This window comes from Anabas testudineus, chromosome 2 (genome assembly GCF_900324465.2).
Source record: "Anabas testudineus chromosome 2, fAnaTes1.2, whole genome shotgun sequence".
Classification (NCBI taxonomy): domain Eukaryota; kingdom Metazoa; phylum Chordata; class Actinopteri; order Anabantiformes; family Anabantidae; genus Anabas; species Anabas testudineus.
In genome coordinates this window covers 5,701,279-5,714,481 of record NC_046611.1, presented here as the reverse complement: position 1 = coordinate 5,714,481, position 13,203 = coordinate 5,701,279, and the positions used below count along the sequence as shown (strand labels likewise).

At 37.7% G+C, this 13,203-nt stretch overlaps 1 protein-coding gene across 2 annotated transcripts in view; it reads right to left on the bottom strand.

Annotated features, from left to right (window-relative positions):
* Nucleotides 1-12,937, bottom strand: part of LOC113163030 (neural cell adhesion molecule 2) — a 278,200-nt gene extending 265,263 nt beyond the window's left edge. For both annotated transcript variants that reach the window (XM_026361330.1, XM_026361331.1), the window contains exons 1-2: nt 12,905-12,937; nt 11,404-11,491 (exon numbers count right to left, since the gene is read on the bottom strand). In XM_026361330.1, the coding sequence (XP_026217115.1) occupies nt 11,404-11,448 (45 nt within the window). In that variant the 5' untranslated portion in view covers nt 11,449-11,491; nt 12,905-12,937. The remainder of the gene's footprint in view (nt 1-11,403; nt 11,492-12,904) is intronic.
* Nucleotides 12,938-13,203: the final 266 nt, after the last annotated feature.

Below are 13,203 nucleotides of genomic sequence, written 5' to 3'. Positions count from 1 at the left end.
ACTCCTAATTTTAAAAGTAAGGTGTGTCAGAGCACAATGTACATTCTAGTGCACTGAACTTCCGACAGTGAGTGTGTGAGCCCATCAACGCATTAATAAGCTGATTGGTTCCTAATGAAACAGTTTAGTGACACATCAACTACAGACTCTGTTTACAATGACAAACGAGTAAACAGATTATTCTTGGAGCCGTTAAATTGACAAGATGACGCAGGCAAGATGAACAGATTTCACATTTAACTTAACGCAGTTTTCTCTTACTATACATTCAGCATCTAGAAAAGAAATAACCTTTTAGTTCTGAAGTGAATAACCTGGACCCTTAAGAGTTTTATAGCATGTATTATTAATGTATGTACATATTTAAATATATTGTTATTTTGTGAGCAGGTAAACTGTAGCATGTAATGAGAAGAATAAATGGCAGTAGAAAAGAAAATTCTAAACAAATGGAAGGATGAACTACACTACTAACACAGTCCCTTTTCACTTTTACTACTTTATGCCAGTATACAGTAATCTGTAACACTTCATAATGTTAATATTACCATTATAATATCACAATCATTGGCTCCTTATGCAGTATTTGCAATGATGGATTACAACTCTCAAGAAAGGAGTGGGATCTATTTTACTGTGAAGTGGAAGAAAGAGACACAGAGGGGCCTGAGAAGTGTAGCTTACTGAAGCTGGTCATGAGCCAAAAGCAAAATCATCCGAATCCTGTGCTGTAAACAGTGTTTGAGCAGAAACTTTGATGAGTCATAGTCAACTCATTTTTACCCATTTACTCTTTTCACGCTTAATAAAAAAACATGTAAATGTTCTTCTTTCAGTAATACAATGCAATACTTGGATTTGATCCAAGAGAACCTGTTGAGAAGACCAGAGTCAGAGGGAGTTGTTCCCATCAATTACTTTTTACGCAATAGTGACCTTGAATGCAGCAAGGTCAGGCAAAAAATAAATAATAAAAAAAAAACAACTGTCATTACAGTCAAAGGCTCAGACAGAAGGTAACCTAAAAACTGCTTTTACAAGACAGAATGTGAGACAGAGAGGAGAAAGAGGCAGCGGAGACAAAAAGGGAGAAATCATGACAGCACACTCAGGAGAGAAGGCCAGAGACTATTTTAGTAGAATGGACTCACCATTCATCTTTCTTCGTTGTGTCCACTGCTGACACAAAAGAATCATGCAGGTCAGTGCTGTTGTAGGCCCCATGCCATCTACAAGCTAATTTTCAAAATGTTTGCATGCAATTGTACATTTTTGATGGGTTTGTCAAAAAAAGGGGTTTGACACAAAAAAATATTATTTGTTCAGTGGTGTCTTTGAGCAAGGTGTCCTTGACTTTGCCCAAGTTGGTTTGCGGGCATCACTACAGGGGCTTAGCTGTCACTAAATGGCCATGTTTCCAGAGTTTCTTTTGTTGTCATGAGTTTTAATGCATTTGGTGAGCTGAGAGAAAAAAAAGCCATGTCTACAAGGGCATCTATAAAACTAGGCTGTGACAGGTGCTGTGATGATTTTTATGTTTTTAATGGCTCAGAGCTGAAATACCACTAACCGTATCTGTCCGTACAATTTAAATGTACCTTAACATGCCTAATTTGTCTGTAACCGATTGTGCAGAGCTCCTTTAACAGAACTACATCACTTTTACATGTAACTGCAAAAATAGCAAAAGTATAATTAATAACATCATTAAAGGCCCTGTTTATTCTCACTGCTATAAAAATACAGACACAAGTCAAAATGTCTGCCATTATTAAATCTATACATCAGCCACAAATGATCCATTTGAGATAACTAGTCAATATTTATAGTCACATATCACCAAATCTCTTGTAGTTGTAAATATCGTGATACTGAAAATATAAAAAAAATGCACAAATAAAAATACCTGTTTTTTTCTGCCAGAATATTAAATCGTAAAGTACACCATCGACTACTGTGGTATTAAAATCATTTATAGTTGGGTTTAGGCAAAATGTGGCTCCTTCTCATGAACACACAGTGTTACCTTACTCTGCTGTTACCATTATGTAGGTGCCTCAGGTTAAAAGAACCCATATTATGCAAAATCCACGTTTCTACATTTTCTACAAAATAAAAAAAACATTTCTACATGTATATGGCATATATTCATGCAGACACAGATATGTGTATGTTACAGAGTATGTTAAAAGTTTACCCTTCTGTTTTTTCATATTTTCCTGTTTTGTGGAAACCAGTCAATGAATGGTTCATTTAAAATTGGTGCTCAAAATAGCATCTCAGGGACCCCAGTCCCTTCTCAGGGATGATCCAAACACCGGCCACGACAGCCTTATTCAAAAACTCTTTTGACTGAGAAACGTTTTCTTTGTATATATGTGTGTGTGTATGTGAAGTTCTAACCAGTTCTTCGTGGCTTCACTTGAAGCTCTTGACTAAAGCTCAACGATGGACTAATTTTGATTTTTCATTCAACGTTTGAAGCTGTGAGTGTTTACTGGGTTACCCTGTCTAATGTAGCCACATCTGCTACACAGTAATGCTACATGGCTAATGTGACAGTTTTTATACTGTGACGGCTTTTAAATGTTCCGTTTATGGCAAATTTACTTAATAGCAACATTCAATTAAACTTTGAGAGGCATTTCATATTAGAAAATGCCTCAATACATTTATTTTAAGTGACATAAGTTGACTTCCTACAGAAGCTGAGTGGTATTTTTCGATTACTCTGTTGTACAAAAAACGGGAAATTGAACATAAATCTTCTATCTTACTTAAAACATCAGAACTGGCACAGACTAAAAATAAAAACTAGACATTTGGCTAAATCTATCATGTAAATGTGCACAGGGTCTGATAAATGAAGCACAGGAAATGAAAGCTGCAAGGTACCTGAACATAAACAGAGCCAATGGTACGTCCACAGTGATATTTAAATAGGAGAAAACTGCAAAATAAAGCATGAAATGTTGCAGTGTAAAATGTAAAACTGTAGAAACTGTAATTCATCCAGTGCATGTTATTTTCCCGGACCATTTTTCACAAAGAGCTGCAGCCTCAGTGAAAACGACTTCAGATAATGCTAAATCTTAAGCAGATAAGAAAACAGAGCAGAGTGAAGTGGATGATACTGTTGGTTGTTGTTGCAGCGAGTTGCTGCTCGGGAAAAGTCGACATCGTTCACAAGTGACAGTAAGAAAACCTGCACAGCCTTCCCACCTTTTATCCCATTTCCTCTGACTCAGCCTGAGCTGTGAATAACAACATATCTACCGGGGCCTGCTGCTAATGTGACAGCCCCTATAATCAGCCTGGATCTATTTTCTTTTACTAAAGACAAATTAGACATTAGGCTTTTTATCACCATTTAGCCAAAACTGTTTAGACAATCCTTTTCTGACAGATGAAAAGCTTAAATGGAGCATGATTTACATGCCACACAACTTTTTAATTCACCAAGCATTCTCTGCCTAAGTCGATCACCACATACCCATCTATAATTAGATGCCAGTCATAATGATGAGAATCTTTGTAGTGGTGTTTGAATTAGATTAAGGTACTGTGTGAATTAGATTTCAATCTCCAAATAGCCTGGTGTAGGCGAGCGTCATTAGGCCTGCTTATGAAGCCCTCAGCCACTCCATTAAGTTGTTTTCTAATTCATTTCAGAGTGTGTGTACAGTGTGTAAATATCAGAGAGGGAGAAGTAAGTTAGAAAAGTCACTCGACTTCTCTGCAGCTAATTTAATCTCACACAGTCTGCCTCTGTAAGAAACATATAGCTCAAAAAATCCACTCTGTTCAGCTGCTGGAAGACATGAAAAAATAACATATACATCTTTATTAGCCCTGAAGGGGAAAAATGATCTATTATGAATGTGGTTTTCTGCTCTTTTATTTTTTGGCTTGGAAACACATGCATACAGTACAGAAGCTGACCCTATCCAAGTTCAGCAGTTCTGTGCTCACAATATTTTTGCATGTTATACTTAAACTAAAAATGCTGAGCTGCTTTACATAAGGTGCGGCCTGTCTCATCCATCAGCATGAACACACAAACAGAGCTCAGGACGCTCTTTATTACTGCCCAACACAGACAAACTGAACTTAACAGTTTGAGGTGAAGAAGCTAAAGTAGGGTTCAGGTTTCCTCACATATTTTACATATATTTACAAAGAAATGTTGTGGAAAAACATAAGTCATGGTGGTAAAAATCTCTCTCAACATCCAACTGATGATTTAGTTTGCGTCTCTCAGTCTCTTTTGTGCTTGGCAGTGCAGATAACTTGCCAAACAGACAAAGACATTCTGGAAGCAGCGTTTGATGGCAGAAAATGATCCTAAAACCTCTACAGAAAATGTGTCAGGTTTTCAGTTTCAGTCTCTCAGAATCAAAGAGTGAGAGCTTCTTCTCAGAACTGCCATATCACATGTTCAATGATCACACTGGGAGAAATCCATCACAGATGAGGCACAGGCAGAAATTTCCTCACTGACAGTATTCTCAATAGACCAGGAAGCACTGCAGTGCTTGTAGGGCTGTTGTCAGTCGTGTCTGAAATACACTCACTTGGATTCTGAATCGAATTTTACACAAATTAATGGAGTTTTTGTGTAGCCACAGTTTCTGTCAAGCGGCTGCTTTTATTTCAGGTTCTAATATGACAAATTAAATGAACCGTTTCATGCATAGTGGTCACTACAGTGGAGAGCTATTCAAAAGCTGTTCTCTTATATATGCATAAGTTAGTGTTAGTAGAGACATGGACAATATATAGTCTCTGTCTCTTTGTAGAAAATCCTAGAAACTCTGCAGTTCATCGTTCGGGGGCTGGGTTCAACATTTTTTTTAAAGAATTCGAATATGTTTTAAAATTATTATTATTTATTTTTTAATTTCATAGCTTTTATTTAAATGTTAAGTCAAATGCATGTAAAAAGGGTATATAAATAATACTAAATATTCTAATTGCATAGTTTTTTTCATGCCTAGAGAGGAATAAAAAAATCTTGACTGAAGTTCTCATTCATGAAAAAGTTAAGTTAAATATAATAAAATAAACATAAACATATACAAACATATGCAAATATATGAGTAAAATCCTTAGATATTGTTGCTAAATACAAAACATGTAGATACTGAGATTCCACTACTGGAAACAAACAAATGCACAGGCGAACTAAATTAGACCATAAACATGATGGATAAATGTGCACTGGAAGCTGACATGTCTTGATATAATATGTGGGCCAGGTACCACAGGAGAACTGAGTGATGCTGCCTTTCCCAAAGTCAAATGAGAGCAGGTCTGGGTCTGAAGTCTTATTCTTAGAAACAATGGAAATGTATTAGTAGAACTGAGCAGCTGCATGAAGGATGACAGTCTTCCATTAATGGAGCAAAGTTAGTCAGTATGAGGGGGTACAGAAAGGCTGATATGTGTGCAAGAGCTTATTATTGTAACCTAAGCTAACATAAACATGATTACACTTATTTTATCACCATCTTTCCCAAAACCTAGTTTTTGTAAGGGACCCTATTGAAACTTATTCTATTTGCAATAACCACTATGGTCATTTAGACTGCAGGGCTTGTTGGACTATCAGTAAGAAACAAACTAGTTCACCTAGCCGTGCTGGGATTGACCATGTCACCGCCAGTTTGTAGCTTAAGGAACTAACTGTCTTCTTGCTGTTTTGTGCAGTGTTTGATTTATGATGGTGGAGGCATTAGATTGTTTGGCTCTGCATCCATCAGGGTACATAAGCTCTTTAGTGATTTGTCTTAGACAACTTACGGGTAGCTCAGGCTTTGAGTTATTTGTGTGAATACAAAGTTGTTTTTGGCTCAAATTCCCAGACAAATGCTGAAAGAAAATTATTCCAAATGAGATTGCAACACATGTTGGATTGTTATATGTACATTTACAACTTAAAGGCCACTACATCAGTAGTTGACTACTAAAGATTTTTACTGCTAAAAGGTCAAGCATGTTGTATATTTTCAGTGTTTATGGTTACTGCTTTAATACTCATGAGATTGCATTGAATATTTAATTTCTCTCTTGACTTATTCTAAATTTAAAGATACATTTGTTTTCCATAAACCTTGATAAATGCCAAGCACTTCATGTAATTTGCAGGCAAATTTATTCATATCTTGTTTGGCAAGTGACACTAAATGTCAGTCAAAAAGCTCAAGAGAGATAGAAAAATGTTACCAATTGACATTAATTTTGGTTTCAATGCAAATACTCCAGGTTGTAGTCCCTATACACCACCACTCACGATAAAAGACAACCACACACACACAGTCTCTTCTACCGAGTTCACTGACTATCTATCAGAAACAGAAGAGGACAGAAGGAAAGTTTGAAGTCAGATTAAAAGGAACCAATAACATAACTAATAAAACCTTTATGCAATGTCTTCCCCTTAAAATAGTCTATGGAATAAATGTCCAGTTGTTCTCAAACTAAGGGCCATGCAAAGGACTCACAAGATAAATCTGAGGCATCATATCTGTAGACTGATTAAAGCAGGGAAAAAGTTGTATTTCTGACATTTATGAGAAATTTAGGGAGGAAATGTCTCCTCGGTGGAACTGCTTAGAGCTAATAGACACTGTTTAGTAGTTAGTGGTCACAAGTGAACAGGATTCAGGTTTAGTTTCTTTTTTTTTATCTGAAAAGACAACAATCTCCAGAAAGTGCGATACATGTGCACATTTTTCACATAAAAATGAAAAACTTTCCTGCAAAGTTTAGAATTCAAAACTGGAAGATGATTAATGGGAGATACATTAGTAGTATATTCCCTCCTTGTGGCCACTCGGCTGGTTTGTCACAAAGAGATGCCAGAATTAGAGGGTATCCTTTTAGGAATCAGGCTTCCTCTGGGCCATGTCTGTTTCAATGTGGCTGCCCTAGGGCCTGGTTCAAAGGCTGAGTAAACATAAAAGCCTGGAGAGTGAGAGCAGCGGAGAGGAAAAGGAGATGATGTTGTTTGTCATTGCTTGTTAAAAACAAACTGCTGAAGATCACTGAAGGTCCGACGCTTTCAAAACTCAGACCTCAGGCATTGTAGGAAACAAGTGAGGGAATGAGGCACTCCTAATCAAAATGAGAGTCTCTGCACCCCTATCTTGTTTCCCTCTCGGGGGGTGACTGATGTTTTGTGGGTTTCATATGATCCATTAACAGGTATCCTCGGGGTACTCTGCCATCATGTTAGGGTCAAAACAGCTCTCAAAACAACATCTTCATAAATTTGTGGCATCATTGGAATGTCCTGGACACTTGAAAATATTTTTTCAACTCTAGGCATGCAGCCCTCGGGGTTCAAAAAGAAGGAGACGTGTCCAGTCGCAGCAGGAAGGAGAATTGCTGACTGAAGAAGGGCACAAGCACATTGTCAGAGGTGCATGGCTGAGAATAGGAGACATAAAACCACGTAAATTATGGATAAGTGCTATTGAAAAGCACCGTCCAAAATCAATTACTTTTAGGGGACGTTATCTTGGTACGACTAAATATGTCAGTTAAAAGGTAATTTCCATTAGCATGTTTCCATGTCAAAGGAAAACACACACACACTCACTCACAACCCAGTCAGTCTACATCAGCTTGAGATTCACTGGATGCTGAAGCCATGAAAATGCAAATGGAAATATTTCCTTTTCACTGAACGTTTGTAATTAATGTCTTAAACAACAGAGGATGTCTTGCTCTCCACATTAATTTCATTGGTCAGCTGAGGCATATTTTAGCCTTCCCAGAATTAGGACAATTAACCGCCGCTGAATAACGATCACTGGGCCATTTGAGACCGCTTCTGGCTCTTTCCTCTCCATTTCAGTAACATTAGATCTAACTGCCTGACAATAGTGAGCCCATATTTGTCCAATATATGAACACATGAATTATTGATACTTAGCGCTATATCTGTTACCACTTCCCCTGGGTGCCCTCACTTCATCATGATGTTAGATAATAAAAAGAGTGAAGGGATGGATTTCCAGTCTCTTTTTGAGAAGAGCCACTGCAGCCAATGACATTTTCTAATAACATAGTGGCCAGATGAGATAGATATAGCTCAAACACACAGGCTTCATGTTACAATCAGATTTGTTTTTATACAACTAGCTAATGACAAGTTCCTTTCTCTTAGATAAAAGTAATATTCACAAGTTTGAACAATAAATTACAGTTCAATCTGCACAATTATGCATTTTTTAAACATTTTTTCATGTGAACTGAAAGTATCTCATAATTCCCTCACAACAACACATGCCTGAGGTTGTGCAGGTCATTATCCAGTCTAACATCACCTACTGTGTTTAATAATCTCCCAAGACTCATTACAAGACTTTTAGTCAGTGAAGGTTTTGTTTCAACAAGCAAAACAACATCGGAGCTTCACATGAAACCATTGCGTCTTTATTTCTGTCACAGTACAGCACAGCTCTGAAAGTTGTATTAATAATTTCCAATTGTTCCCAGTTTAATCCCCCTACCAACACTGCTAATCATGGTCTGTTTTCATCTGATTTCTGGCAACGTTCCTCTTTTTCCTTCGGTTAAGTAACATCCTTGTAAATGAAGCCAGTTCAGAAAGATGAAAAATATAATGAATGAACAAGGAACTTACTTCCTGCATGTATACGGTGTTTGTCATTGATTTATTTGTGTATCTGTTGGAGTGCTGTAACGACTGTGGTAGACATGTTTTAATAAACTAATTTTAGGTCAAATTAAGTTAGTTACATTCAAATATTAAAATGTTTATTTTTTAGTTAGTTTAAGTTAAATTCTGACTTAAAACTTTATAAGACTTAAAAGTCACATGATGCAGAGTGTACCTTGGTAAAGTCTATTTCAGGCTCGTAACTGAAGTTCGAGGCAGAAAAAAAAACTCATGTATCTCAAACATCAAAGATGAAAAGCAGTTTTGACAACAGCTCAGAATAAAGAACAGGGGCATGTTTCCAGATTCATCACTTTACACCACTATATTTTGCTCAGCCTCAGCAGACCATAATGCAACAGAACTACAGCATGTTTTTAATGATCTGTCAGCTGTCTCTGACAGCTTTTCTTGTAATTTGAACAACCTGCCGCTCAAAACACCATCACTCTCTTATCTTTTTGTTGACTTTAAATCTGTGTTATTGCTGTCATTCTCCCCACACGTACGACAAGTATGCCTCCTTTTGCAGAGGCTGAAAGAGGATGAGGGAAAGTGGAAAGTTCAATAAGGTTTAGGCCAGTGCCAACTGTATTATGTGCATCTGGAGCAAACTGGTGTCAAGGAGGAGGTCTGTGAAACATTTGAGTTTGAAAAGTACAAGGCACTTAAAGGCTTTCATTGTAGCTGAGGTCACTGCTATTAGCCTGTAGCCAATGAGGCAAGTAACCTCAGAGCAAACAACTTTGTCTCAGAGTGGGTTTGTGGGCGTGTGGCAAGAAGGGGAGGTCAAGCACATAAAAACTATCTGCTTATATGTAGATGTATCAGCAGTGTAGGTTTTCTAAGTGTTATCAGTATTCCTCCCCTCATTTGTAACTTCAACAGCAGCTATAAATTTAAATATATTAATGGGAATGAAGAGATCCAACCTTATCCAACACGTATCTCCAGAATCCTTATTTATAATAATCATGCTTCAAATCTCCTAAATGACTCCCCCCCCACTTATCTTAAAATGCCTGTGAATTTGCAGCGCTTATGTCATTAAGATGTTATAAAGTGGAACATCAGCTCAAAATATCTAGACAGAAAAAGGGAAAGAGCTCTCAATATCATTCTACCCAGCTACTATAGATCTGCTTCCTTCTTGCAATCTTTTTTCATTTCTCCCCAAGGAACCTGGACCTTGATAGACTCAGACAACCGTATCAAGCCAAAGAGTGACACAATCTTTATTACATGCATGGCGACTCCAGGGGTGGGCGTCCGTGGAGAGGATATGATGAGTTAATGGCAAGGAACTATGTTTGATGTAAGATGGCAGTTGTTGTGCTGTGTATCTCCATCACGCTGTGAATGTGCCAGTAGCCACAGAGGACTTCTTTTACATGGGACCAACTAGCTGAACATCAGGCTCCTATGAGTTTGCCAACTTGATGCGACCAAATATCAAGACGCAGTACAGGCCAATTAACAGACTGCTAATATTAGAATGAAAGTAAATTAATAGAAATAAAAGAGGTAGTCTATCAAAAGACCAACAAAAGCTTAGAGCATATTTAATTTAATGATAAAGTTTGAATTACTTTTCTATGTAAGAGCTTCATTATCTTTATTATGTGCCAGTCACGTGAATGAAACTGAGTAACATTATTATGGCCATTATTGTGTATGGGTCTGAGCACAGAGTACAGATAAGATACAAAACACACATGACAAATGCTACAATTACTGTGGAAGTGTAAATTATATAGTATATTTGTTATTATTGTGTGAACCGTGTTTTCATCATCTTCTTTATGGAAAGTTTGTTCCTGTCTAACCTGTGACAAGCAGCAGTTTTCTACTGTGTAACTGACCAGTTACGCCCTAATCACATTTATAATCAGTTTTACAGTCATTAAATGTGCATCCCCCATAGCAGTTCCATGACAAACTGGAAAAAGTCAGTTTTGTGGTAAAATTTGCCAAATCAAAATCATTCTTGTAGCTGACGCTTCCTTTCGGACAGCTGCAGAAGTATTTATCTAATTTTCAGTTTAAAACAAAATTAAACAAAATTAAAGTTAAACCTCAAATATCTGAACTTTTACAAAGATAAACTCTTGTGTTGATGGGAGACAAAGGTTATGTACAAGAGGAACAGTGTCTGTTTGTTTCAGAGCACAAACTAAGCTTGTTCTTTGATGAAACTATCTAATCCATTCAATCCATATCAACAGGCTCTGGTATTGGTATGCAACTGTTTTCAGCACTATTATTTGCACTTATGAGAGCTATTTGAAGCTGGTTGCCAGATTAAGAAAAACATCATTTTCACAGCAAAATACAGAAAGAAAGAGCATGTTTGGCCTGTCAAGTACTGTGAATGCATTGTGAAACTACGGAGTGCAGTTAGAAAAGTCAGCTTTACCTAAAGGTTACATAAAGGGCATAAGAAAAGTTGTCAGCATCCTCACACTGTCTGGATAAAGTCTTAGTCATAGTTACTAACTACCAAACAAACAGCAACCCAAACCTCTGGAAACCTGTACGTGAGAACAATGTATACTGTAGGTGTGCTGTAGGCTGACTCCAACCTAACGAGAGCTCAGAAACACGTGGCTCTACAGAGACCTTGGAGAGGCCAAACTGAGCCCACAGAGGTATGAACTAAGTCTACATGAAGGTGTGTTCTAAAGTTTGTTTTGCACTGAAAAAACATGTCTCACCTCTTGTGTCCAGGTGGATGTTAGGCTGAGTCTGGCGTTGGCCATTTATTGCATGTTATACCCCACACCACTTCTTCCAGTCCTCCCTCTCTACATCAAATAAAAGCAGAAAATCTCTATAACAATCTTAAGGGAAATAGCAGCAGTAAGAAGTAGCAGCTTCAGAAGCCTTAACCTTCCTCCCACAGCACCACATGTCACTTCTGTCCAGAACAGACCAAGTTCCTTCGCTGCAAATATGAGCCACAACACCAGAGTGAGGATTTCACTTTCATGAGAAGTCAGCACTGACCTGCAAGCTGTCTCGTGCCTTTGTCTCAACTTTTCCCTGTAAAAGTTATTTTTAAATGCAGCTACTTTGCAAATAAAAAACTGTTTGGTTATGATAAATATATATATATTTCCAAAGTTGTACCCACTTAACTACAAATGCTAACAGTTGTATTAAACAGTTAAGGAGTAAACTAAGCAAGGTATTAATGATTATGTTTGTGCACTCTAAACCACTGGGTTAAAGTTAGACAAAGATCAGGTGCAGTTAAAGTTAGGATTAGACATGCAGCTTAAACAACCTAATACTGGAAATGCATGCTGGATAGAAATCATCAGATAGGACACAACCCTAGATCTCCAGATAGAGCACAAATTCCCAAACCTCTGATTTTCATCACTCATATTGTGCCATGAATTAAACATTTTTTTCTTCTACTACCACTTCTACTTTTTCTACTGAATCTTGACGTAAATTATTAACCTGATGATGAACCTGATTATGAACCTAGAATTTTTTGCATACTGTTCAGATCTGTAATACTGAGAGAAATACTGTAGGGCTGCTTTATCATGCCAAAAACATAGATTTTGTTATGTTGATGTAAAAACATTGATTATACTGCTTTAAGGTTAGGCAACTAAAACACTCGGTTAAACTTGGTGAATGATCCTAGTCATGATTAGCAAGCCTCCAGGTCTTTTTAAGAACCGAAACTACGAGAAGAGAGAAAAAGTTGTACTGCAAAGAAAGTTTTTATTTTTTTATTGTGGCAAGGGGTGAGGTTTTGATAGCATGGGAACACACTTTTCTAGACTTGCAAAACACCTGCTGAGAGGAAGCTGGGGCACAGAGGACAGACTCATAGCTGCCAGAGTGAGAGACAGCCGCATAATAGCCCATGTTATTAATACTAATACTACTACTGCTACAAGTAAATATAACACCATGCCATGAGAAGGTCAATAGCTGATAGGTGATTATGATAAAACAAGGCAAAGCAGGAAAATAATCATAAAATATACTGAACAAGAATTTAATCCAACAGCTTTAGCTGATTTTCACAGAAGAGAAATTTGAGGAAAGAACATATAAGGAAAGGGGATTTATATGAGTTGATGTTTGACAAAAATCACATAGAAGATGTTAAAAGTCAGCCTTAGGGGAAACAGGGAGCAGAAGCAAAGCCAGGCAGTGTGTTACGTGATGGTGTACATTATGCATTCTCACCAGCACGCTTGCAGTGTCAAAACCAGCTTTTCTGAGTCAGACTCAAGTGGGAGAGAGTTTGGAAAAACTGTGTGCCATCTCTCCTTCTTAGTCTTATCCCCCTGTGTGGCAGCAGATGGGGCTCCCCTGCCTGGTGACACAGAGAGAGACACAGAAACATCATGTTGCTGAACAACCTGTGGACAACCCTGGTAACCAAAACCCAGGGGGGGCCTGCTGAGACTTCCTGGAGTTCAGTTCCTGCCTTAATGAGGTGGAAGTCTCACTTAGACATTTGAAAGATGGTTCTTTGTAGACAG